This window comes from Gracilinanus agilis, chromosome 2 (assembly GCF_016433145.1).
Source record: "Gracilinanus agilis isolate LMUSP501 chromosome 2, AgileGrace, whole genome shotgun sequence".
Classification (NCBI taxonomy): domain Eukaryota; kingdom Metazoa; phylum Chordata; class Mammalia; order Didelphimorphia; family Didelphidae; genus Gracilinanus; species Gracilinanus agilis.
The window spans coordinates 29,841,412-29,865,128 of record NC_058131.1 but is presented as its reverse complement, the minus strand read 5'-3'; the positions used below and the strand labels follow the sequence as shown (position 1 = coordinate 29,865,128).

Here is a 23,717-nt window from a genome sequence, read left to right as displayed (position 1 = left end):
TGATTGTATATTAATATATTGATTTATTAGCCTTTAGAAAACTCTGTCTAGATTTAATGAGGTAAGCCAAATTCATTGTAAATCCTTACCTTTCATTGTGTATGTGAAAGCTTACCTTAGCTCTCAGTTTGTTTTTGTACTCTATAAAATGGAAACCAGAATCAATAAACTTTGCCTTGATCAGTGGGTATATAAGCCAGGACACCCAACTGGAAAGACACTCTCTTTTGGGGGTTCAAGGGAGGCTGGAAGAAGTGTAGGATTGCTCTTTATGTTAGCTCATCTCTGACCTCAGGGAGAAAGGAGTTATTTTGCTGTTTACTCCATACAGACTATACCAGGCTATATGCACTGGGATAATACCTCACTTGCAACATCTCAACTTATCTCTAGTTTAAATAGATCTTCAATCAAGATTACCTTCACCATCTTAAACTTAATAAATTAGATTAAGAGAAAAGTTAGTTTGTGAGGGAGATAGAAGTTATACAAAACACATTCCCCTCTGGGGAATGAGTATCTAACAAATTTCCTGCAGATACTAGGTAGCTCGCCTCACCCTCAACCCTAAAATTTACCTCCCCTTTCCCTGTTTTCCTGAAATTAATAAATCCCTTCCCTTGTTAAGTTTGAGAGCCTGTGTGAAGTTATACTTGGGTTATACCCACCTATAGCATACATTACCTAAGCAAAATCTTCATCCAAGCAAGCACCGGAACAGCTGTTATCCAGAGAGCAAATCTGCAGTATTTAGAAGGCATCTTGAACCTTTATGTAATCATAGGATTCGGGGACATAATCTTTAACTGTGGAAGTTGCTAATCTCAGTGGGATTATTGCCTATATGTCTACCAATTTAGCCCTGGATTAACCAAGCCTAAACAGCCTCCATTTCTTGATCTAAAGGGGATTCAGTTAAAACTGTTACCCCTTCTGCTTCAACTGCCTCAGGAGAGGAAAGAGAAAGAATTCTTTTGACTCTCACTCCTCTCCCTTGCTAGAATAGCCTACTTGATCCTTTGCACGGACTCCATTAACTACCATTACCAATCTGAATCAGTCTTACAGACCCCACCCCTCTCTCTCTTTTCCCATGAACATGACTGGGAAAACGTTTTTTACTCAGGCTTTTACTTTTGTCCTTTTATTTCTTCTATTTCAAGTGATTATTAATGAAACTTATAAAATATAATACTTGGAATGATCGGATATTAATTTTAATATTACATTTGTTGGTGAGCCACTATGGAAGATAGAATCCTTGATCTTCTTATAAGATAACCTTTGAGTAAAGATAGGGAGTTTTCCTGGTGTTGGGGACCCACCCACCACGAGAGCCACTGCACAGTGCCAAGGAGCCCAAAGTTGATCTGCACAGTGCCTATGAGCACAAGGTCAAGTTAGACCAACCAATCCTGGTGGGATTGATGAGATTCTCTGCCAAGACAGGGAACTTGAACTTATTTTGGAGTTCAAGCAAGTAGCTGTTTGACATCTTCAGATGCAAGATTCCCTTGTACCAGATCCAGACTTCTACCAAGTACCTCAGTTTGGCTGCCATTTTGGCTCCCCTGTCCCTGAGAGCAAAGGTGAAATCAGACCATGGAATGCTATTTCCCTTTCCATTTTAAAACTTAATCCCTTTTCTGTCTTTCATAGTATGACAACTTTCTGTAGTCCAGGCTGCTGATTGGATAAGTGCATAATTGCTACTGTGGGCTTGTGGGACATAAATCACTTTAATCAGGCCCTGGTTCAATGACCTGTTATAGGCTTATTTTTCTTACTTTAGAATTTTTACACATGAAACTTTGATATTTTATCTTTCATCCAGAAGTTACTTTTTCTCTTTTATTTTTATTTATTATTATTTTTTTGGTGCTTTTGGTTTTCTTTTGAGTTGGTTCATATACCTTAATACTCAGCCATGTATCCCTGGGCGATCCATGTGTTGGTCAACATCCTCCTCAGGGGGGGATTGTATTATTGTTATAGAATTTTAGATTTATAAAAATTTTTCTTGTTTAAGAGTAATTTTAGGATAAGAAATTTGCTACCTCTGTGAATTAAGAAAGTGAACAGTTTGGAAAAGGCACCAACGAGATGCCTACAGAAACCACACACTGCACCAAAATATCCAGAATGAACTTTGGGATGTAGTAAAATTGAACTGTGGGGGGGGAGGGGGGAGGTTGAATGCTTATTTTGAATGTATACTCTTATGCCAAAGGGAACTGCCCCTTAGTTGGCTTTTTGTCAATGTGCCTAGCAATCATTGGTTTTTCTCTTTTATTTCCCTCTTATCCCCAAATTATTGTAATTTCCCCTTAGAAAGTACAATATTGTATGCACTTCTAGTTCAAGATCTTTAGAGATATAAGTTGGTTGTGTGTACTGATTCATTTGGGAAACGAGGCATGTAAATCTGGGAGATTTCTACATGCTCATTTTCCAATGGAATCACAGGAGAGATTGTATAATTAGAATCTGCACCCCAGGACTCTAAATCCCAGCATCTCACTTTCGTTCTCATGTTACTGTCTTTGCGTTTTGGAGATAAAGTTTGTGTGTGACCCTTCCCCTCTCTCTCTTTTCCTGCAGATGTGGCTGGGAAAACTTTTTTTTACTCAGGCTTTTACTTTTGCCCTTTTATTTCTTCTACTTCAAGTGATTATTAATAAAGCTTATAAAATATAATATTTGGAGTTATTGGATATTAATTTTAATCTTACATAGCCAAGACATATCTAGGGAAGATATTTTATCTAATCAGAGCACCTATTTAGGATATTTAAAAAATTTTAAGTCATTATCCAATATTATCTCTTCTTCCTAGTTTTGTCTTTTCTATAAGTCTGATGAGCCTGATTTTGAAGTTTTTTCATAAGAAATATCAAACAGAACATGACCAGCTTGGTGTCTTTAGTCTCCCACCAGAAGCTTCCTGCCATGTTATCATCAAACCATTAATTACTTTTTTCCCCTTTTTGATCAGTCATTTATGATCCAATTAACTATATTATAATTTCACCCACATTTCCATCAGTTCTCTAAGAATCACACAGATCTTTTGAAAATGCTTTTAAAAGAATTTTAGGAAAACTCTTTAAGTATAGCATTCTCCTGATTCACCAGTCTTTCACCTTTGCCCAGAAGACAATATGGTCAGTCTGACATGACCTGTTTTTGCTGAAGCCATGCTGACTCTTGCTGGGCACTGCTTCTTTTTCTAGATTTTCTAAACATTCCCTTAATACAAAGGCTCTTAACCTTTCTTTGTGTCATGGTCCTCTTCATTAGTTTGGTGAAGCTCGTGGACCCCTTCTCAGATTCACATTTGTTGCTGACATTCATAATAGAAGAAAATAGTAAATTTCAATTAGAGGTTAGTGAAAATCAAGAAATAATTTCCCCCCATCTCTTCAGGGGTCTATGTGCCCCAGGTTAAGTACACCTGCTTTAATAAAACTCAGGAATTTCACCAATAATTGAATTAATGCTCCCTGACCCAAAGAGTGCAAACCCTTTATTTCCCACCAACTGTACTGAACTTCACCACGATCGTGCTCCCAGGGAAACTCATCAGGCTGCTCTCAGTGAAGTACACACTTGACATTGTATGGGAGGAGTGTGTCATGTTGTTTGTGCTCTCTCCTGTGTTTGCTTTGTAATCTGTGGCATGTATCCAGGGGGCTTGTATTTGTGGTTAAGCAGCCATATATGTCTCTTCAGAGTGATTTTTTTCACTGTTTGAAATTAATTGGCTTATCTGAAATGGGCTCCCAAAGCTTGATCTGAGCAGTACTAGACTTTAAAGAAGGGACTTTAGCCCAGACTTAAAATTCCTTTTCCTTTCTTCCCACTGATATTTTTGGATACTGCTGTGGATCATACCCCATAATAGCTCACTAGACAATCGAATGATGTCCTGGCTTGCCCAGAAAACTCTCAGAATGGTCTACATTTCCTCTCTTGGCAGATCAGCTGCCCTCAGGCTGCTTGCTTCCTTTTCCATTGGTATGCTGGTGCTCTTATATGATGTTTCCGGAGCTCTTCCTTGGGATCTCTACAGAAATCTTTCTTGGAAGCCAAGTGGTCTTTTTTTCTTTATGCCTGGGCAACTTGAGCCCATGTGCAGAAAGAAAACAAGGCGAAAATGATCAATCAAAAGGAATTCCTGAGATTGAATTGCCATTTTGTTGCAGGGGCTTGTGCTCACTTTTCTCTGTTTCCATGAGAAGTGGACTTGGTGAGTAGTAGAAATGTAACCCTAAGTACCAGTAATTTTTACAGAATGGAAATAACTTGGCCTTTCTTCCTACAAGATTGTGTTTGGCAAAACTATTGCTCTCTAAGATTTAAGGTTAAAGGGATATTGTAGTTTGGGGGTATCCAATATTATGATAATGTAAAAGTATTGTGTCTATATGTAATAAATGTTTTGCTAATGTGGGGAGAGCCCTATATTGTAAGGAATCAAAAGGGTTTGACTAAATATATAAGAATTCTAAGATAATACTGTGGTCCCTGATTTAAAAATATTATAGCTCAAGTCAAATTGACTTTCAGTAACTTTATTTGCAAAGAGGTAGAAAGAGTGAAAGTAGAGAAATGTAAAAGAGGGTAGAGTAGGAAGTCTAGCCTATCATTCTAAATGTTGCTCTGGTCCCCAGCTCAACCCAGTAGGGCTAGTTAACCCCTCATCTAGGGGACTCGGTGGTGAGTTAAACAAGGGTTCAGTCTATTCAGCCTCCTCCAAGAAGGGGAGGCCTCTCTAGAACTCATCTCTCCAGAAGCCAGGAAAGGAAGGTCAGCTTCTCTCTCACCCAAGTTGAAGCTCCAAAGGAGAAGATCCAGGAACAGTCTTACCAGAAGCACTCCAAGAGCCAGAGTCCCAGGTTGAAGTCCCAAATTGTAGCTCCAAGCTGCCGTCCCAATCCAAGACCCTCTAAGACAAAAATTCAGGCCAAATACCCTGTTAGACAGGAAGTTCAGGGCTTTGATAGTCCTTTTCCCACTTCACTTTCTGTCCCTTTCACCACTTTATGGGAGCCAATTTCAGTCTTTAAATTTGCTTAGCACTGCCCAGGGAGTGGTCAGTTGCTTCTGGAGTTGACACCCACTTTTAGCAAGTGGCTTGCGGACCTCTCCTACTTAGTGTTAAGTAGGGGTATTTTCCATTTTTGTTGATTAATTTTAAAATACACAAGGGGAGAGTTAATCCTATTTTCACAATATCAGTATCATGATTATCATCCTTATTTTTGGTATTTTGTATTTTGGTAACATCTTTCCTCTAAGCACCTTGGAAGAGTGTGTTAAGCCCTGGTTAATGAGGATGAAAAGTGGCAGCTTGTCTTGAGAGTCCATAGTCAAAATCAAGCCTCTAAAAGGACTTTGCTTATGCCATATATTTTAGAGAAGGGCGTCTTTCAAGGTCATATGGGCTATTTGCATTGTTCTTAGTAAGGAAGTTGAGGTACAGAGATATTAAAATGACTTACTGAGTCCAGGAGAGGGCTAGAATTGAGAACCTTCCTAGCTCTGATGTCCTTTCTACTACTTTGGACATGTTTCTTCCATTCTCTTAGTTATTACTATAACATTCTTGTGAGGATTTCAGATTGTCTGAACATTTATATACAACACATACTGACAGGAAATATCAAAGGTAAAACTGAGATATAATTAAATTCTTTTCCATCTGAGTAGGTTAGGCCAGTGAGGGGCAAACTGCAGCCCACAGGCCAGATGCAGCTCCCTGAAATGTTCTATCTGGCCATGGGACATTATTCCTAATCTGATGAATACAATGAGTAGGATACAACACAATGAAACTTTGAAAGAGCTGCCTTAGAAACAGACTGACAGATGAACATTTCCTTTCCTTTGGCCCCCTCTTTAAAAAGTTTGCCCATCGCTAGGTTAAGCCAAAGAGGAAGACCTGATAGCATTTTTAGCAGCATTAAAAGACTGGAGGGCCTGGATCTTGTTAGTGGCATTTGCAGTACTTGACCTTTAGAGGGTGGCAGAAGCAATATTTGGTGTGTGCTTGCTTGCTCTTTTGGTCTAGTTTTTATTCTTTTTCAAACATAGATTCTGAGAGTTGGTGGTGATTAAATAAAGACTTTTGACTTATGAATAAAAGTCCATTTAAGCCATTCTGGAGAGATGAGGATCTGCTATACTTTTAGAGAGCCAGAATGATGTCATTCTTTGGCTTCCTGGAGGAATGTCAAGGTTTCACATGTCTATAGGTAGTATAAAAGATAGTTACCTTGTTTTCTATCTTCTTGAGCAGAAATTTTGGGAAATCCACAAGTAATGTGTAAGACACATTTGTTTTTCTTGAAAGTGGACTTTAAACAAATATACATTTATGTTTTGTTGAAAGAATAAAACAAGAGGCAAGCTTCCTTTAGAGTTTGGAAGTCAGGGTTCAAATTTAAATTCTTAATGGTCCAATTAAAGCTTTGACATGGTAAACACCCTCTCTTCTTTCAAGTTTTTACAGAATTGGTTTTTCTTTTCTGCGACCCTCTGGTTTTTAGGCATTTGGCTTTATTTTGAACGCAAAAGTAGATCGGTATTGTGCTTAGTGGATAAAAATCTGATCTTACAGAAAAGATGACTTGAGTTCCTATCCTGTCTCTGTACATCTGTACAGAAAACAACCAACCAAGCCAACACTTCCAAATTACATAGACTGGGAAGGAGAGGAGGACAACCATTTAGGTTTCTTTCAGATCCCACCCCCAAATACTACCTTGTACACATAAGGCCACCCCTGATGCCCTCAGTTGTTTGTATTCCATATTGAAATTCCTTTTTTTCATATACTTTATATTTACTTATGTATATGTTATATTGTCCTCACCTGTGTATTGTGGTATATGCTAGTGATGGAATACTATTGCGCTCAAAGGAATAATAAACTGGAGGAATTCCATGTGAACTGGAACAACCTCCAGGAACTGATGCAGAGTGAAAGGAGCAGAGCCAGAAGAACCTTATACACAGAGACTGATACACTGGCACAATTGAATGTAATAGACTTCTCTATTAGCAGCAATGCAATGATTCAGGACAATTCTGAGGGACTTATGAGAAAGAACACTGTCCAGATCCAGAGAAAGAACTGTGGAAGTAGAAACACAGAAAAAAAACCCAACTTCTTGATCACATGGGTCGATGGAGAGACTCTAAGCAATCACCTTAATACAAATATTAATAATATGGAAATGGGTCTTGATCAATGATACATGTAAAATCCAATGGAATTGTGCATTGGCTATGGGGGTGGGGGTGGGAAAGAACATGAATCATGTAACCATGGAAAATTTTTCTTAATCAATTAAATAAAATTAAAAAGACAAAGAAAAGAAAAAGAAAATAGTAATGGAGTAAAGGTGGAGCCCTGATAGCAGAGAAGGGACACAGTCCTATTTGATCTCTACCGATCTTTACAACTCTCCAAACATTTATGATGTAATGCCTCAAAATGAATTCTGGAGCAGCATAACCCACTTTTCAGACCAAATCAATTTAGGAAGCCAAGCACAAAAGATCTGTTGCACCTGGGCTGGAAGCAGAGTGCAAAGGAGCATGCCCAGCAGGTACCACCACAGCAACAGACTAGGGTGGGAGCGGAGACTGAATTAGTAGCAAAGGTTTCCTGAGCTCCCAGCCATAGACAAAAAGAAATTACGGGGTCCCTTTGTTGGTTCTGGATGTGTAAGACTCAACATAGAAATGTATTTTGGTGACAGGGAAGACCAAAACACAAATTCAAAAGAAAAATTCAATACTACTACTGTACCCTCCAAGAAAAAAAATATCAATTGATCTCAGTCTCCAAAAGAATTAATAGAGGAGCTTAAAAAAGGATTTTAAAAATCAGATAAGAGAAATAGAAGAAAATTTGGTGAAAGAAATGGGAATACGATATAGGAAAATCATGAAAAAAGAGTCAACAGGTTGGTAAAGGAGGCACAAAAACACTGGAAAAAAAAACAGAATAGACCAATTGATAAGAGACACAAAAAATCTACAAAAGAGAAGAACTACTTAACAGGCAGAATTGGCCATATGGAAAAAATGGTACAAAAATTGAGTGATGAAATGAACTATTTAAAAAGTAGAATTGAGAATTGGTCAGATGGAAAAGGAGGTACAAAAGCTCACTCAAGAAAATAATGTTTTTAAAATTAGACTTGGGAAGTGGAAGCTAATGACTCCATAAGACATTAAGAAAAAAACAAAGTCAAAATAATGAAAAAATAGAAGGAAATATGAAATATTTCATTGGAAAAACAACAAACCTGGAAAATAATTCCAGGAGAGATGATCTAAGAATTATTGGACTGCTTGAATGCTATCATCAAAAAAAGGATCTTAGACAATTCTGTCAAGAAATTATCAAGGAAAACTGCCTTGATACTCTAGAATCAGAGGATAAAATAGAAATTGAAAGAATTTACCAATCTCCTTCAGAAAGAGATCTCAGAAGGATAATTATCAGGAAGTATTATAGCAAAATTCCAGAACTTTCAGGTTAAGGAGAAAATATTTCAAGCAACCAAAAAGGAAACAAATTCAAATATCTTGTAGCCATGGTCAGAATAACAAAAAATTTAGCAGCTTTTACATTAAAGGATCTAGGGTCCTATCTAGCAAAACTGAGCATAATCCTCCAGGGGGAAAAAGTGGATATTCAGTGAAATAGGATTTCTTGATGAAAAGATCAGAACTGAGTAGAAAATCTGACTTTTAAATATGACTCAAAAGTAGCATGAAAGTAAACAGTAAAAAGAAATCAAAAGACATTCAATGAGGTTGAATTGTGTACATACCTACACGGGAAGAAGATTCTTGTTACTCCAAAGAAGTAGAGTGTGTGTGTGTGTGTGTGTGTGTGTGTGTGTGTGTGTGTGTGTACAGAAGGCAAAGGTCTAAGTTGAATATGATGGGATGATATCTTAAAAAAATAAAATAGAGATGTGTGATATTGGAAATTTGGAGGTCATAATATTGAGATCCATGATATAAACTTCCTGTGGATGTTTAGGGGACTTGAAAACTACATTTCCCATGACTCCTCTTACATAATTCAGGTGGCAGGAAGTGTGATTACGTAGACAGACTCAGAACTTGATTGGGATGCTCTTTCCTAGGAAGCAGCCAGGGGGAAAACATGGCGGGGCATTTGAATTACATCTTATAAGGCACATGGCTTAATTACCAATATTGATTACAATAAAACCCTAAGATTTTTAAATATATACTTTTATATCAATTTTATTTGTTACAGGTGTAAGGAAGAGGAATGCATTGAGAGAAGGGGAAGGGAGAAACAGATTAGAGTAAATTATCTTACATAAAAGAGGCATGAAAGAGCTTTTATAATGGAGGGGAAGGGGGGCAGCTGGGTAGCTCAGTGGATGGAGAGTCAGGCCTAGAGACAGGAGGTCCTGGGTTCAAATCCGGCCTCAGACACTTCCCAGCTGTGTGACCCTGGGCAAGTCACTTGACCCCCATTGCCCACCCTTACCACTCTTCCACCTATGAACCAATACACAGAAGTTAAGGGTTTAAAAATAAAAATAATCATAATCATAAATAAAATATAATGGAGGGGATGATGGAGGAGTAGGGGATGGGAGCACTTGAACTTTGATCAGAATTGACTCAAAGAGGAGAGACATATGCAATCTATTGGGTATAGAAATTTATCTTTCCTTACAGGAAGATACAAGGGCAAGGGGATAAAAGAAGGTAGAGGAGGACTCATTTTAAAAAAAGGGGGCAAATTGGGGGAGGTGGAGGTCAAAAATGAAACAGGGAGAGAGAGGATGGAAAATAATATACAGCAATTATAATGGTGATTTTTTTTACATCTTTCTAATAAAGGCCTCATTTTTCAAAAACAGAGAGAAATTAGTCAAATGTATAGGAATGTCATTCCCCAGTTGATAAATGGTTAAAGGATGTGAACAGGTAATTCTTAGCAAAGTAATTAAAAGTCATGCAAAAATAATCTAAGTCACTATTAATTTGAGAAATGCAAATTAAATCAACTCTGAGGTACTACCCCGCACATATCAGATTGGTTATTATGACAGAAAAGGAAAATGATAACATTTGGAGGGGATGTGGGAAAATTGAGACACTAATGCACTGTTGGAAGAGTTGTGAACTGATCCAACCATTCTGGAGAGCAATTTGGACCTAAGCCACAAAATGCTATAAAATAGTTCATGCTTTTTGATCCAGCAATATACCTTTACTAGTTTGTATCCCAAAGAGATAAAAAATAAAAAGAGGACGGACCTGTATGTACAAAAATATTTACAGCAATCCTTTTTTTGGGGGGGGGCCAAAGAATGTGAAAATGAGGATATGCATTAATTGGGGAATGGCTGAGTAAGTTAGAGTAACTTATAAAATAAGTTGTAGTAACTCCTATAGTATGATTGTAATCAAATGCTATTGTACTATAAGAAACGATGAGCAGGAGGAGCTCTGAAAAACCTGGAGAGATTTACACAAACTGAGGCAGAATGAAGAATAAGCAAAATCAGGAGAACATTTGTACACAGTGTCAGCAATACTGTATGATGAACAACTGTGAATAGCTTAGCTATTCTCAGCAATACAATGATCCAAAACAACCCCAAAGGACAAATGACGAAAAATGTCATCTGCTTCCAGAGAAAGAACTGATGGAGTTGGAATCCAGGCCAAAGCAAACTTTTTTCACTTTTTTTTCCCTTCAAGTTTCCTTTCACAAAAGGATTACTATGAAACAATATTTTACATGCTTGCACATCTAAAATCTATATCAGATAGATAATGGAGGTGGGGAGGGAGGGAAGAAAATAATTTGAGACTCAAACTTCTTTTTAAAATTTTGGAACCTTTTCATATGTAATTGGGGGAAATAAAATAAAAACAGCGACAAAGGTGTCCATCTTCTAGCCCTGATATTGTATTGCTGTTGGTTTTAGGTCTGTGAAGCATGGGACATAACAGTCTCTGAAGAACTGAAAGTGAATTAAGAAGAGGGCAATGGAAAGGCTGAGACTGGGTGTGAGCAGTCATGGCCAGTGAAAAATTTCAAAGATTAAGAGGTGTAATCAAATACATGCATGATAGGAAAATAAGAAGAGTAGGTCACCTAAAAAGACATCCAGAGTGCTTTGTTGGTACTTTGGCATGCCAAGAGAAAGTGAGGAAGGCCTCCAGCATCTTGGGTGGACCCTCTGAGGTGAGTTGATGAGGAAGACATGGATAAAAACTCACTCTATGGGGAGTAGTGAGTGGCTTGGACTCTCATTGGTAAGAGGGACTATCTAAACAGAGAGCCTAGAAACATGAGTGTGTGAAAAAATCCTTCACAGACCAGAGGGGACCCAACCATTCTCCACTTAGGGGTGCCCACGTCCTCCTTTGTCTCTGCTGCTATGAAATGTGTCCCGGTACATACTTTTCCTGTACATGACACTTTTCCTCATCGTACTTTTAAACACTGGCATACTATATTTCATATTTGAACATGGCTAACAAGTTAAAACACTTCTGCAGCCCTAAAGTGAGCTAATTTAGCATCTTGTAGAAAATAATGTTTTTAGTGGTAATCTAATTAGAATGTGCATTTCTTCTACTTTAGAGCAATGAAGAGTAGAAGCACTATATTTATTTGTCTGTGAAGAAGTCTTTTAGTTTCAAGAAACTAAATTTTCAATTTTATGTTTTGTGATTGACTTTCTCTCTTGTTTGGTCAAGAATTCTTACTCCTATCTATGGGAGGTGTTTGATCTGTTTCTCTTAAAAAAATTTCAGTAGTTTGATATTTAATGTTAAGATCTTGTATCTATTTAGACTGTATTATGAGATGGGGTATACAGTATTGGTCTAAGCCTAATTTCTGCCAAGCTGCCTTCTAATTTTCAGAGTAGTTTTTTATTTAATAAAGAATTTTTTTTCTTGGGCATTTTATGGTTTCTACTTTGTCACACTCTGGGCTTTTGAGACCTTTTATTTCTGATTCTCCTTTGTCTTGTCAGTTCTATTGATCCATCTCTATTCATTAAGCAATACCAGATGGTTTTGATGACTGCTGCTTTATGATATAGTTTGAGGTCTGGAAATACTATATACTCTCATCCCCACTTCTTTTCATAATTTTCTTTGATATCTTAAATCTTTTATTTTTACAAGTGAATTTTGTTATTACTTTATCGAGTTCTATAATGTATCCTTTCAGCAGTTTGATTGATATAGCACTAAACATGTAAATTTATTAGTATTGTCATTTTTATTATATTGGTACCGCCTAGCCATGAACATTGAATACTCTTCTAGTTGTTAAAAATTCCTTTTTTCTTTAAAGAGCACTATGTATGTTTTTTGTGTGCTCAGGTAGGTTGATTCTCATATATTTTATGCTTTTTGAAGTTGTTTTATTGCTTCTCATATTTAAAGAAATATTATTATATAAACGTGCTATTGATTTTTAAGGACTTATTTTTTAGCTTGCAACTTTGCTGACACTATTAATTGTCTTAATTAGTTATGTTATTTACACTTTATCTTTTTCGGAAATCCAGGCTGGAAAGTAAGAACTCCATTATCCTGGAGGGTAGAAATTCTTGTCTTCTGGGGCCTTTATTTTCTCTTTTCTCTTATGCCTTTGTGCAGGTTCAAGAGAATGATAGGTAAACTTGGCAGCTACTCTTATTAATTGAAAGCAGCTGGAGGCAAAGATACCATGGGGAAGATTTGGAAGGTTCTAACTACCATGAGCCTTTTGGATTTCTTAATTGGAAAATTTAGTGATTTGTCTATTTCTTACCTTAAAACATATGCAAGTTTTTGGTAAATTGAAGTGTCTGTGGCTTTTTATTATTGTGCTAGGCATAAGTTTAGAAGACAATTAAAAAGAAAGTGTCCCTGGCTTTAAAAAAAAGACTGTAAAAAAATTTTTTTTAAATCTTTATCTTTTATCTTAGAACTGATATTCAGTAGTGGTTCCAAGGCAGAAGAGTGGTAAAGGCGCTAGGTAAGTGGGGTTAAGTGATTTGTTTAGGGTTACATAATTAGGAAGTGTCCGAGGACAGACTTGAACCTGAGACCTATCTCTAGTCTGGCTCTCTCTCTTGTAATTCTTGTATGTACATGTTTTTAAATTTTTAAAAAATTTATTTCATTAAATATTTTTCAATTACATATAAAAAAATTTTTGAGTTCTAAATTCTCTTTTTCCAACTGTGGGAATAGAAACACAGAGGAAAAACAACTGCTTGAACACATGGGCCGATGGCAATATTATTAGGGACGTAGATGCTAAATGATAATTCTAGTCCAACTATCAATAATATGGAATTAGGTCTTGATCAATGATACGTGTAAAACCCAGTGGAATTGTGTTTTGGCTGGGGGTGGGGTTTGGGGGAGCGGGAAAGAACATGAAACATGTAACTGTGAAAATATTCAAAACAAAACAAACAAATAAATAAATAAATGGAATCTCTTCTTCCTGACCCTTCTCCTTGAGAAGGCAAGTTCTTTGATTCTGATCACACATATGAGAATGTACCAAACATATCTGCATATTAAACATGTTACAGAAGAAAACAAACATAATAAAACAGTAAAAGAATTAAAAATTTTTAAAAGGCTGCTTCAGGCTTCCCTCAGTGTTCATCAATTCTCTCTCTGGAGGTGGAGAGCATTTATTATCTATCATAGGCCCTTTGGATTATGGTCTTCAGGGGAGCTTAGCCTTTCATGGTTGATCATCATACAATGTTGCTATTATTGTATACACTGTTCAGTTGGTTCTGTTCACTTTAGTCTGCATTAGTTCATATAAGCCTTCCCTGATGTTTCTGAAACCATCATATTCATCCTTTCTTACAGAACAATAGTATTTCATCATTATATATCACAACTTGTTCAGCCATTCCCCAGTTGAGGCCCATCCCTTCAATGTCCAATTCTGTGCTACCCCAGAGAGTTGCTATAAATATTTTTGTACAAGTAGGTCCTTTTTCTTTGATCTTCTTGGGATATAATCTCTTAGGGGTATGCTGGGCCAAAGGGAATGCATAATTTTGTAGCCTGTGAGGCACAGTTCTAGATTTTTCTCCAGAAAGTTTGGACTAGTTTACAAATTCTCCAACAATGCATTAATATTAAAATTTTTCTCCATCCACTCCAACATTTGCCATTTTCCTTTTTTGGCATCCTATTTGATAGTTATGAGGTTTGGTACCTCAGAGTTGTTTTAGTTTTCATTTCTCTAATCAGTTATTTTTAAAAATATAATTCATATTCATGAATTCAATTTTTTCTTCTGAAAACTTGCCTTTTATTATCCTGGGAATGACTCTACAAATTTATCTCTGTTTCCTATAAAAGAAATAAGGCTTTTATCAAAGAAACTTGTTTTAAAAATTTTCTTCCAATTTCCTGTTTTCTAATTTGGGTTACATTATTTTGTGCCAAGTCTTCTTAATTTCATGTAATCAAAATTATATATTTATTTCTTATAGTATTTTTTCTTGTGTTTTGTCAACAGGCCTTCCTTAATCCATAAACATCTATAGACCTGGCTGGTCTATTTTCCCATACTCCTCTAGTTTATTTATGAGATCTTCCTTTATGTAAAGACTAATCTTGCCAACTTACAGAATTCTTTGTGAAATGTTCTCAATTGGAAAGACTTTGGGCTTGGTGTCAGAAGACCCATATTTAAATCTTAGCTTCCTCACTTAATCTCTGTGGGAATTTAGGCAAATTACAGAGGTAATCCAACCCAGGTTTGTTTCATGGATTTGTCAAAAGGTTCCAAGGACAACATATGAGAAGAGTCTGCCTCTCCATCTTCTCTGTCTCCCTACCTCTTCTCTGTTTCTTTCACTCTGTATTTCTTTTACTAACTCTCTGTCTGTCTCTCATAAACTCCTTGAAGTCAAAGGAGAAACTGAAGAGTATTTTGGTGATAGATTATCTCATTCTATTTCTTTTAGTAGCATTTTTGAGACTAGAAGAGGTTTTCTGTGTGAAGAAGCTTTGCACCAGCCATCTCTTTTTTGAGATCATCTGAATTGTTTACATAGTATTTATCAACTGCCTCATTCCCCCTCCCCAACCCCCATCCCTTTGTCTGGGCACAATTTATGTTCTTTCTGCTTATTTTTTTTGCTTTGAGCCTCTCTCCTGTTTTTCTGATATTGTGGCTCTTTCTTGGAGGAGGTGAAGAGAGGAATGCAGGGCTCCCTTTTTGAAGTTTCCTTGTTCTTACAATTACTCTAGTATAAGTCAAGCAAATGGACACAGGGCAGGATCCAGCTTTCTGTCTTGACCCTGCCACAGAGTGGCCTGTTAGTGAACCTCACTGCAACTCAATTAGAAAGCAGCGGTAAATCCGATCATCTCCTCCATGGCCATGTGTGAGCATGGCACACCCAGAAAATAGATGGTCATTTGTGGCAAGGTTTGGGTTGTTTGTGACCGTGGCCCCCGCTCTGCTTGCCTCCAGTGCTCTCGCAGTGGGCACATACTGACACCCTTCTTCAGACTCGCTGCACGGTCAGCTTAGCAGGTCAGCATTGGCCTTGGTGTTGGTGAAGTCCTTGTTCATTGGAACAGATCCTGAATCCTTTGGTGGGCGCCTTGGGAAAAGGGACTGTTTCATTTCTGCCTTTGGATGCCTCTGTAGAGCATGCCATAGCACTTCACACGCAGTAGGTGCTTAATAGATGCTTGTTGATAAGACTGATTGCACCCTTTTTTCTTCCTGCTTATTAAGTTGTCTTGTGTGACCAGAGGATTGGGTTTGCTGACCATCAGCTCTTTTTAGCCACTAGAGGTCAGTATTGGGCCGAGATAAAGGCCCTGAGAGCCCTTTGGCATTAATTTTCATGTTTTTAACCCCTGGGCACATGGTACCTGGTATCCTTAAGATTTGTAGGCATTTCACAATTTTTTATTTTGGCATCTGCAGTATTCTAAGGAAAATCTTCTCTGCTGGCTTTAATGTGTCCTTTGCCAGTGGATTGTTGGCAGCATGGAACAGAGCCCCAGCCTTGACACCTACTGGCTTGAGGGACCTTGGGAGAGTCACCTCAGGGCCTCAGGAAATTCTCTTCTTTTTGGTATCTCTCCTCCTGAAAATCATTTTAGGGCCTTTAATGCCCTTCCCAGTCTGGCTCCAACCTGTTGTTCCAAGCTGATCATCCTAACACTGTGAATAAGCCAAACCATCTTCCTTGCTATTCCCCTATATACCATTGTGTGTGTGTGTGTGTGTGTGTGTGTGTGTGTGTGTGTGTGTGTGTGTGTGTGTGTGTAGAGTGCCAGCTCCTTTGACGTCCTAGTATTTAGCACATTTCTCGGGACAGTATATTTAATAAATTCTGGTTGGTTCCTTGTGAACAGTTGCCCAGGTATTTTCTACGGTGTTTCCTCCCTAGGAGGCTCCTCTACTGATGAAATCAAAGGCCTGGACAACAGCAAACCAATGAATGCTGTCCTCCCATCATTCTCCATTGGTCCATAGTAGTGAATTTGATTAGCCTCATTAACAGATACTATGTGGCCCTGAAAAGGTAAATATTTAAAGACAGTAAATACTTCACCTCAGTCTCTGCTACTTCCCCTTCATGCAGTTAACAAGTAGAATGATGCATAGTCCTTCCTTTGGGGCAGTTAGACCAGACACATGCACACAGAAAGATAATTAACAGCCCAGAGACATATCTATATATCTGTGTACATATATATGTATATGTATATATATATGTGTGTATGCATGTGTGTATGCATATATATGTATCTCTATTTGCATGTGTGTGTACACTGTCAAAAATTGTGTTTTAGGAAATGGAAAATGTCTTCTAGGTGGTCTGAAGAAGGAAAGATCTCTGTTAGCATGCAGGAGACAAGGAGGAAGAAGACTTCAGTTTGGCTTGGAGACAGAGATCAGAGAGTCCCCAGAAGAGTTCTTTAATCTAAACTTCTTCTTTTAGGATATAGAAACAGAGCCCCGGAGAGCTTCAGGAACAGGTGTAGGGTCACAGACATGTAGTAAGTAGCAGAGTTAGGATTTGAACTCAGGATCAGGGATTCCCAATTCAGCTTCCTTTTTAAGGGATATGATTTGGAAGACTAAGAAGCTAGTACATTTCTGGGGATGGTGAAGTGGTAGCCATGCACCAAGGGGTCAGGTGGAAATGGGCATCATGCTTATGGGACGGTGAATAGAGCAGCCTGTCTGGAGTGGTTACATCTCATTCTAGTTGGACCAGCTACAAGATTGGGGCCAGATTTTGGTAGACATAAATGGCAGACTCCAGTGTAGCCTTTTAAAGCCATCCGAGAACTACTGCCACCCACATAATGGATATGTCGAAAAAGCTGCTTTAGAACTATTGTCTGATGGGGTAACATGATGAAGTCGGGCAAGGAAGACTCCATCTTCCTTTAGACCCAGGAATCTGAAGTGGGGATGGGATATCCAAGTAGAGATTCTCCCTAGAGAGCTGGCAGTGTCTGTAGGGGTAGAGACTTGGATTTGGGAGTTATTCACACACTAAGAGATGATAGTTGAAGCCCGAGAATAGACAAGATGGTTAAGGGACAGAATGTAAGAGAGGACAGTGACTGGAAAGTCTGATGTCCTGCAGCTGTTAACCAGTAGGACTGCCTGAAGAAAAGGAGCCTTGAGCCATGGAAGTGGAGGAGGCATGGGGTGGGCAGGCCATGAAGATAGCTAAGAGGGAGGGGTGGTCACCAGTCTAGAGAAAATCCCAAACGAGAACTCTCCTCCCTTTGGGCATTTGCCCACTCCCACCCTGCAGCTATCCCCTCTGGAGGATGAACCTTTGGTGAGGAGCATGTTAACCCTGGTGTGGAGGTGCTCTGGGTTGGGGCTGGATTTTTGTGGGCTCTCATTGAAAGTGACATTGTTTGGGGCTCCATTTATTCTCTTATGTTGATTGCTTTTTAATTTTCTACTTTTTCCATCGGCCCCCTGGAAACATTTTGGTTGCTATTAGGTGGTAATTTGCATTCGTATCCACAACAGTGACAATGAGGCCAATTCATCATTCTGTGCTTTTGCTGTGGTGCTCACTCATCTAATGGCCTGTCTGCTTGCCAGACCAGCATTGACTGCTCCCTTTCATAGAATGAAATAGGCTCCTTGGTGCTTAAGGCAAGATGTCTTACCCATTGGCCCTAACAGAGCCAGGATGGAGCTTCTAGGGCTTCAACTTTTAGTTTGGGGGTACAGTTCTTTGACCCATAATACCATACTTGATGATCTATTATTTTAACTCTCCACTTTGGCCCAACTTACAGAATCCCAGGAAAATGTAGATGCCCTTTTTTTGGTGAGAAAGAATTGAAGTTCTGTTACCCTAGGAGTTTAAGTGAGCTTGAGAATGGCTGTGAGAGTGGTCTTAATTGCAAGGCCAGTTTAAAGATTTCTGGTCTCCTTCTGTACCTTTGTTTAAGGAATAGAGGCCATTGTATCCTTTGAGGTAAGTCGAACCCTAATGCCAATAGATTGTGTATAGTCAAAAATGTTTCTTTTTCTGTGCTAGCCTCTGGAATGCATGGTCTTTTTTTTTTCATGTTCCTGGCAGAAATTCACTCTTACAATCCCTATTTTTTTTTTTCCTTTTTTACCGTTTCTTGCTCATCCAGTGCATTATTGGGCTAACACCGATTGGCATCTACTGCTTTATTCTTGACATTGATGTTGAACTCATTCAGATTTGAAGGCCTCCTGCCATTAGCCACAGGAACCACTCTGCTGAGCTGGTTTCCCCTCTCCCTGCCTCCAGTGGAGAAGTGTCATACACAGATGAGGAATTTACAACCTTATTGTTGATTCTGTGCAATCTTATATTTCGTGTTTTTTGTGCCTTTCTGAATCCCACTCCATTTTCAGTTAGTAATGTTGAGCTAAGCTCTAACACTTCCTTCCCCTTTATAAGTGCAAAAGGGAAACCTTTTCATTCCTGCTTCCCCAAGATTAAGGTCAAAGAAACTCCAGTGGGGTCAACTAGTTCATGATTCCATATCATACCGATTCATCCCTGCAATGAAATTTCACTGGACTATTTTAGATGAAACAAGTGAAATCTCATAGAATTTAAGAAAAACAAATCTCACTAAAACTCTGGGCCTTTAGGGTATAGATGTAGTATTTATTATCTGACAAGTGGTCAAGGAAATCCCTCCCTTCTACGTCAAAGTCCAGACTGCCCTGATGAAAGATACCTTTAGCCCCCTGAGGAGGTTAGAGTGGGATTGTGTAAAATCACTCACTCTGGAGCCAAGAGGATTAGGTTCACATCTATTAAAATCGGGATTGGATAAAATGAAGACTCTTTTATCTTCCCTTCTGTGAGCCTCCGATATAATGTGTAGAAGGATGAGACTGAGAAGTTCTAGGAATGCTACCTCAGATACTCCCTAGCTGTGTGACCCTGGGCAAACATCTTTTCATCTCTGTGCCTCAGTTTTATCATCTGTGGAATGGGGACAATAACAATACCTATCTTCTAGGATAGTTGACATGTATAAAGTGCTTTGCAAACCTTATGAAACTATACAAACATAAGCTGTGTAGCCCTGAGTTAAAACTGAACTTGATCCAAGAGAAGACTTAGGCCAATCCCTTGATTTTTTTTTAAGAATATGTTATTATTGATATCTTTTGACATTGCTGATATTTCTCCCTATATTCCTACTCTCTCCCTGACAGAGAGCCATCCTTCAGCACAAAGATTTTTTTAATTTTTAAAAGAAAATAAGCGAAAGAGATGAGCAAAACTGATAAAGAAGACTGTCTATTTTTTAAACTTTTTTATTCAAAAATTTTAACTTATTAATTTAGAATATTTGTCCATGGTTACATGATTGATGTTCTTTCCCTCCCTCCTCCCACCCCTCTCCCTTAGCCACTGAGCAATTCTACTGGGTTTTACATGTGTCATTGATCAAGACCTATTTCATATTATTAATATTTGCAATAGACTGGCCATTTAGAGTCTACATCCTCAATCATATACCCATTGAATCATGTGATTGATCATTTGTTTTTCTTCTGCGTTTCTACTTCCACAGTTCTTCCTCTGAATGTGGATAGCTTTCTTTCTCATAAGTCCCTCAGAATTGTCCTGGATCATTGCATTGCTGCTAATAGTGTATCGGTCTTTGTGTATAATGTTCTCCTGGTTATGCTCCTTTCATTCTGCATCCATTCCTGGAGGTCTTTTCAGTTCACATGGAATTCTCCAATTCATTATTCCTTTGACCACAATAGTATTACATAACCAGCATATACCATAATTTGTTCAACCATTCCCCAGTTGAAGGGCATCCCCTCATTTTCTAATTTTTTTACCACCTCAAAGAGCTCAGCTACAAATATTTTTGTACAAGTCTTTTTCCTTATGATCTCTTTGGAGTATAAACCCAGCAGTGGTATGGCTGGATGAAAGGGCAGACAAAGAAGACTGTCTAGGTAGTGGGATGTCCACTCCCTCAGCCTCCACAAAGGAGATAGAAGAGCCATCTTCTCAGATCTCTTTTGAAAGATCAAGCTTGCTCTTTGTAACTTTGAAGTATTTATGTTCAATTGTTTGGTAGTGATTTTTCTCACTTAGTGTTGAAGTCTTTGTGTGTTGTTTTTTGGCTCTGCTTATGAAGTGGAATATCCCTGTACTCTTAAGAATCAATGGATATGAGGAATGTGGATAAGTATGGGAACTTAGGTGGACTGATGCAGAGTGAAGCTAGCCCACTCATCTTATTTTTATAGATGATGAAACTGACCCAGAATGGCCAAATGATTTGCCCAGGGTCATCCCAGTGATCACTGGGTGAGCGGGGATTCCATGGAAGGCTTTCTGGTTATTTTTTCAATAGTAAATTTGCCAGGTCACACGAGGATATGGAAAGTATTTGCACTGTCCCAGCGGATTCTTGGGCACTGATGTGCTAGCATATTGCCTTGATGTATTTTCTAGAAAATTCTCAATTGTTAAAAAATAACGACTGTGAATGTTCCCTTCTTAGCTGTCTTCTTCTGTCCTAGGCACAGCAGCAAAGGAACCTGGATAACATCATCTCACAACAGCCCAGAATAGGTAGCAGGAAAAAGTCCAAGAAAGATGCCTTTACCAGCTCGGACACAGAGATTGAAAGCACCAGCCCCAAGTCAGAACAAGATTCAGGGATCCTGGATGTGGAAGATGAGGAGGAGGATGAAGAGGTAATTGGGGCTGAATGGGGGTAAGGGAGATGCCTGCTGCTGGGTCAGGAATGCAGTGTCTGGGTGGCTGGGGTATATGCAATCTATCCTTGGCTTGGATGTAAATATGGCATCCCGAAGTTGAGTTCACTTTTTTTTTTAACACTTACCTTTTGTCTTGGAATCAATACTATGTACTGGCTCCAAGGCAGAAGAGTGGTAAGAATGGGCAATGGGGGGGGGGGGGGTCAAGTGACTTTTCCAGAGTTGAGTTCACTTAAAAATTCCAGTGAACAAAAACCCAAGTTTGTGAAACAAGTTAGTCATGGAGTGATCCTTTCCATTCCTGATGGGTTCTTCTTTCTTATAAAGGAATCATTTTCTTTAACTTGTTTGGGAGGGCAAGGGCCCTAGAGAAGAAGAGTGTGCTCGAGATTTGATGGATACAGTGAAGATGGGATTGTTTAGGGCCTCAAAGACAATTGGTTGGCCCCATTTTAAGTCTTAAATAGATAAGTTAGGGCTGATCAGAGTTCTTCCCAACAGGGACTTGTCGTAAAGGAGTTGAGAGCAGTGGCATAGATTGCAAATACAAATAAATTCCATAATGGATCATTAAGGAAAATCATAATAATAACAGCAACAATAGCTATGGTTTATATAGTGCTTTAAGATTCTCAAATATAATCCTGTGTGTGTGTGTATAAATCTCTCTCTCTCTCTCTCTCTCTCTCTCTCTCTCTCTCTCTCTCTCTCTCTCTCTCTTTCTCCATATATATATATATATATGTATATATATATATATATAGATCAAATGAGGTTTTATATACATATATAAAAACTCATTTGATCCTTACCAGTCTTGTGAAGTAGGAGCCATTGTTATCATCTCCATTTTACAGATGAGGAATCTGAGGCCCAGAACAAGTGAAATGTCACAAGCAGGATTTTCACTCCAGCCTTTGAATTCCAAGTCCAACATGAAACCCACTGCATCACCTAGCAGCTTGATGTGGTGTGTCCCTAACCTTTGGAATCAGCTTTCTGGAAGCTTACCATCCCAGACATTCTATCATTTATCTCATTAGCATCCATATGCTATGTTCCTTGTTGACTGCCAGATGGGGCAGTGGATATAGCACAATGGGGCCAGGAGTTGGGAAGACTTCTCTTCCTGAGTTTGTATCTGGTCTCAGACACTTCCCAGCTAGGTGTGACCCTGGGCAAGACACATCACCCTGTTGGCCTCAGTTTCCTCATCTGTAAAATTAGTTGAAGAAGGAAATGACCCACCACTTCATTATCTCTGCCAAGAAAACCCCAGATGGGATGCACTGGACATGACTGAACAACAATGAATGATGAGTTTCAAAGGGGCTCCCTTAGTTTTTGTGTTTTGGAGATAGGCAGACATTTTCATCTTCATTCTAGCCATCCCTCTTCAGAATATTCCTTATCTCAGGTTCCCTTAACTGTGTGCTTCCCAAATGTTCATCATGGCTCAGGACCAGAGGCTTCTCTGGGCATTTTCATGCTTTTGGTTCTCTTTGCAAAAGTTTATTTACAAGTTCCCTTTTGAGAGTGACTGCATTTTCACCCATGAATGAGAGAGAATAGTATGGCCCATGGACCCCATGCTATGGAGAAAGAAAGGGTCTTTGCTGGCATTGCCACACGATGCAGTTTGTCTTGAAAATTACCTTGTAGGAGTCTACAGTGAGGGAAACTGGGCATTTTCCTGCAGACTGGGCAATGGTGGGGATTTTTTGCACTTGTGTAAAGAGAGGGGGAAGAATGGCCACTTGTTACCAGAGTGACATGCATCAATCCTCTAAGTGCCTGGTCTGCTTCAGGAACATTATCCAGCCTAACTTGCAGGCATGTTTGTGAGACACTTAGTTGTAAAAAATCCCAGCATTTCCTGATGGCATCTCCCTTTTCAAAGAGACCAGTCAACCCCTTTTATTTTGGCAGGCTTACTAAAGTACCTGGTATTGTGCTGGAGATGGGGCTACCTAACTCAATCAGAGAAGCAATCATTCCTGACTTATGTGATGAAAGGCCACAAATGGAACTACTGAAACGAGAGTTTTAGGTCATGAAATACACCTTCAGGCTTCATCTCTCAGTCACTGCTTAGTTAGGTAGGAACTCTTCTTGTCAAAGACTTACTTACTCTAGGGGCTTTGGGCAGATTCCTGTGGGTCTTTCTTCCCCGGTTTCCTTCTCTTTCAGAGTCCAAAAAGGATGAAGGCAGTAAAGCCAGGGAAATCTTTCTGTGAGTGCGGTACTGCATGAATGTGATGAGGAGTTAATGTCCTATGAATTGCCTTTACCCCAGGGCCACATAATCTTGGATTGAATCGGATCAGTTGATTTTTCTGCTTCCTTCTTTTATGGCAGAGTTCAGCATTTCATTTGTCAAAGAAATTCCCACTGACTCGTT

At 38.8% G+C, this 23,717-nt stretch overlaps 1 protein-coding gene across 4 annotated transcripts in view; it reads left to right on the top strand.

The window, feature by feature from the left end:
• The window catches only part of EXOC6B (exocyst complex component 6B), a 643,271-nt gene that overhangs the window by 223,602 nt on the left and 395,952 nt on the right, over positions 1-23,717 (top strand). For all 4 annotated transcript variants that reach the window (XM_044663035.1, XM_044663036.1, XM_044663033.1 and 1 more), the window contains exon 7: positions 21,116-21,292. In XM_044663035.1, coding sequence (XP_044518970.1) covers positions 21,116-21,292 — 177 coding nt within the window. The remainder of the gene's footprint in view (positions 1-21,115; positions 21,293-23,717) is intronic.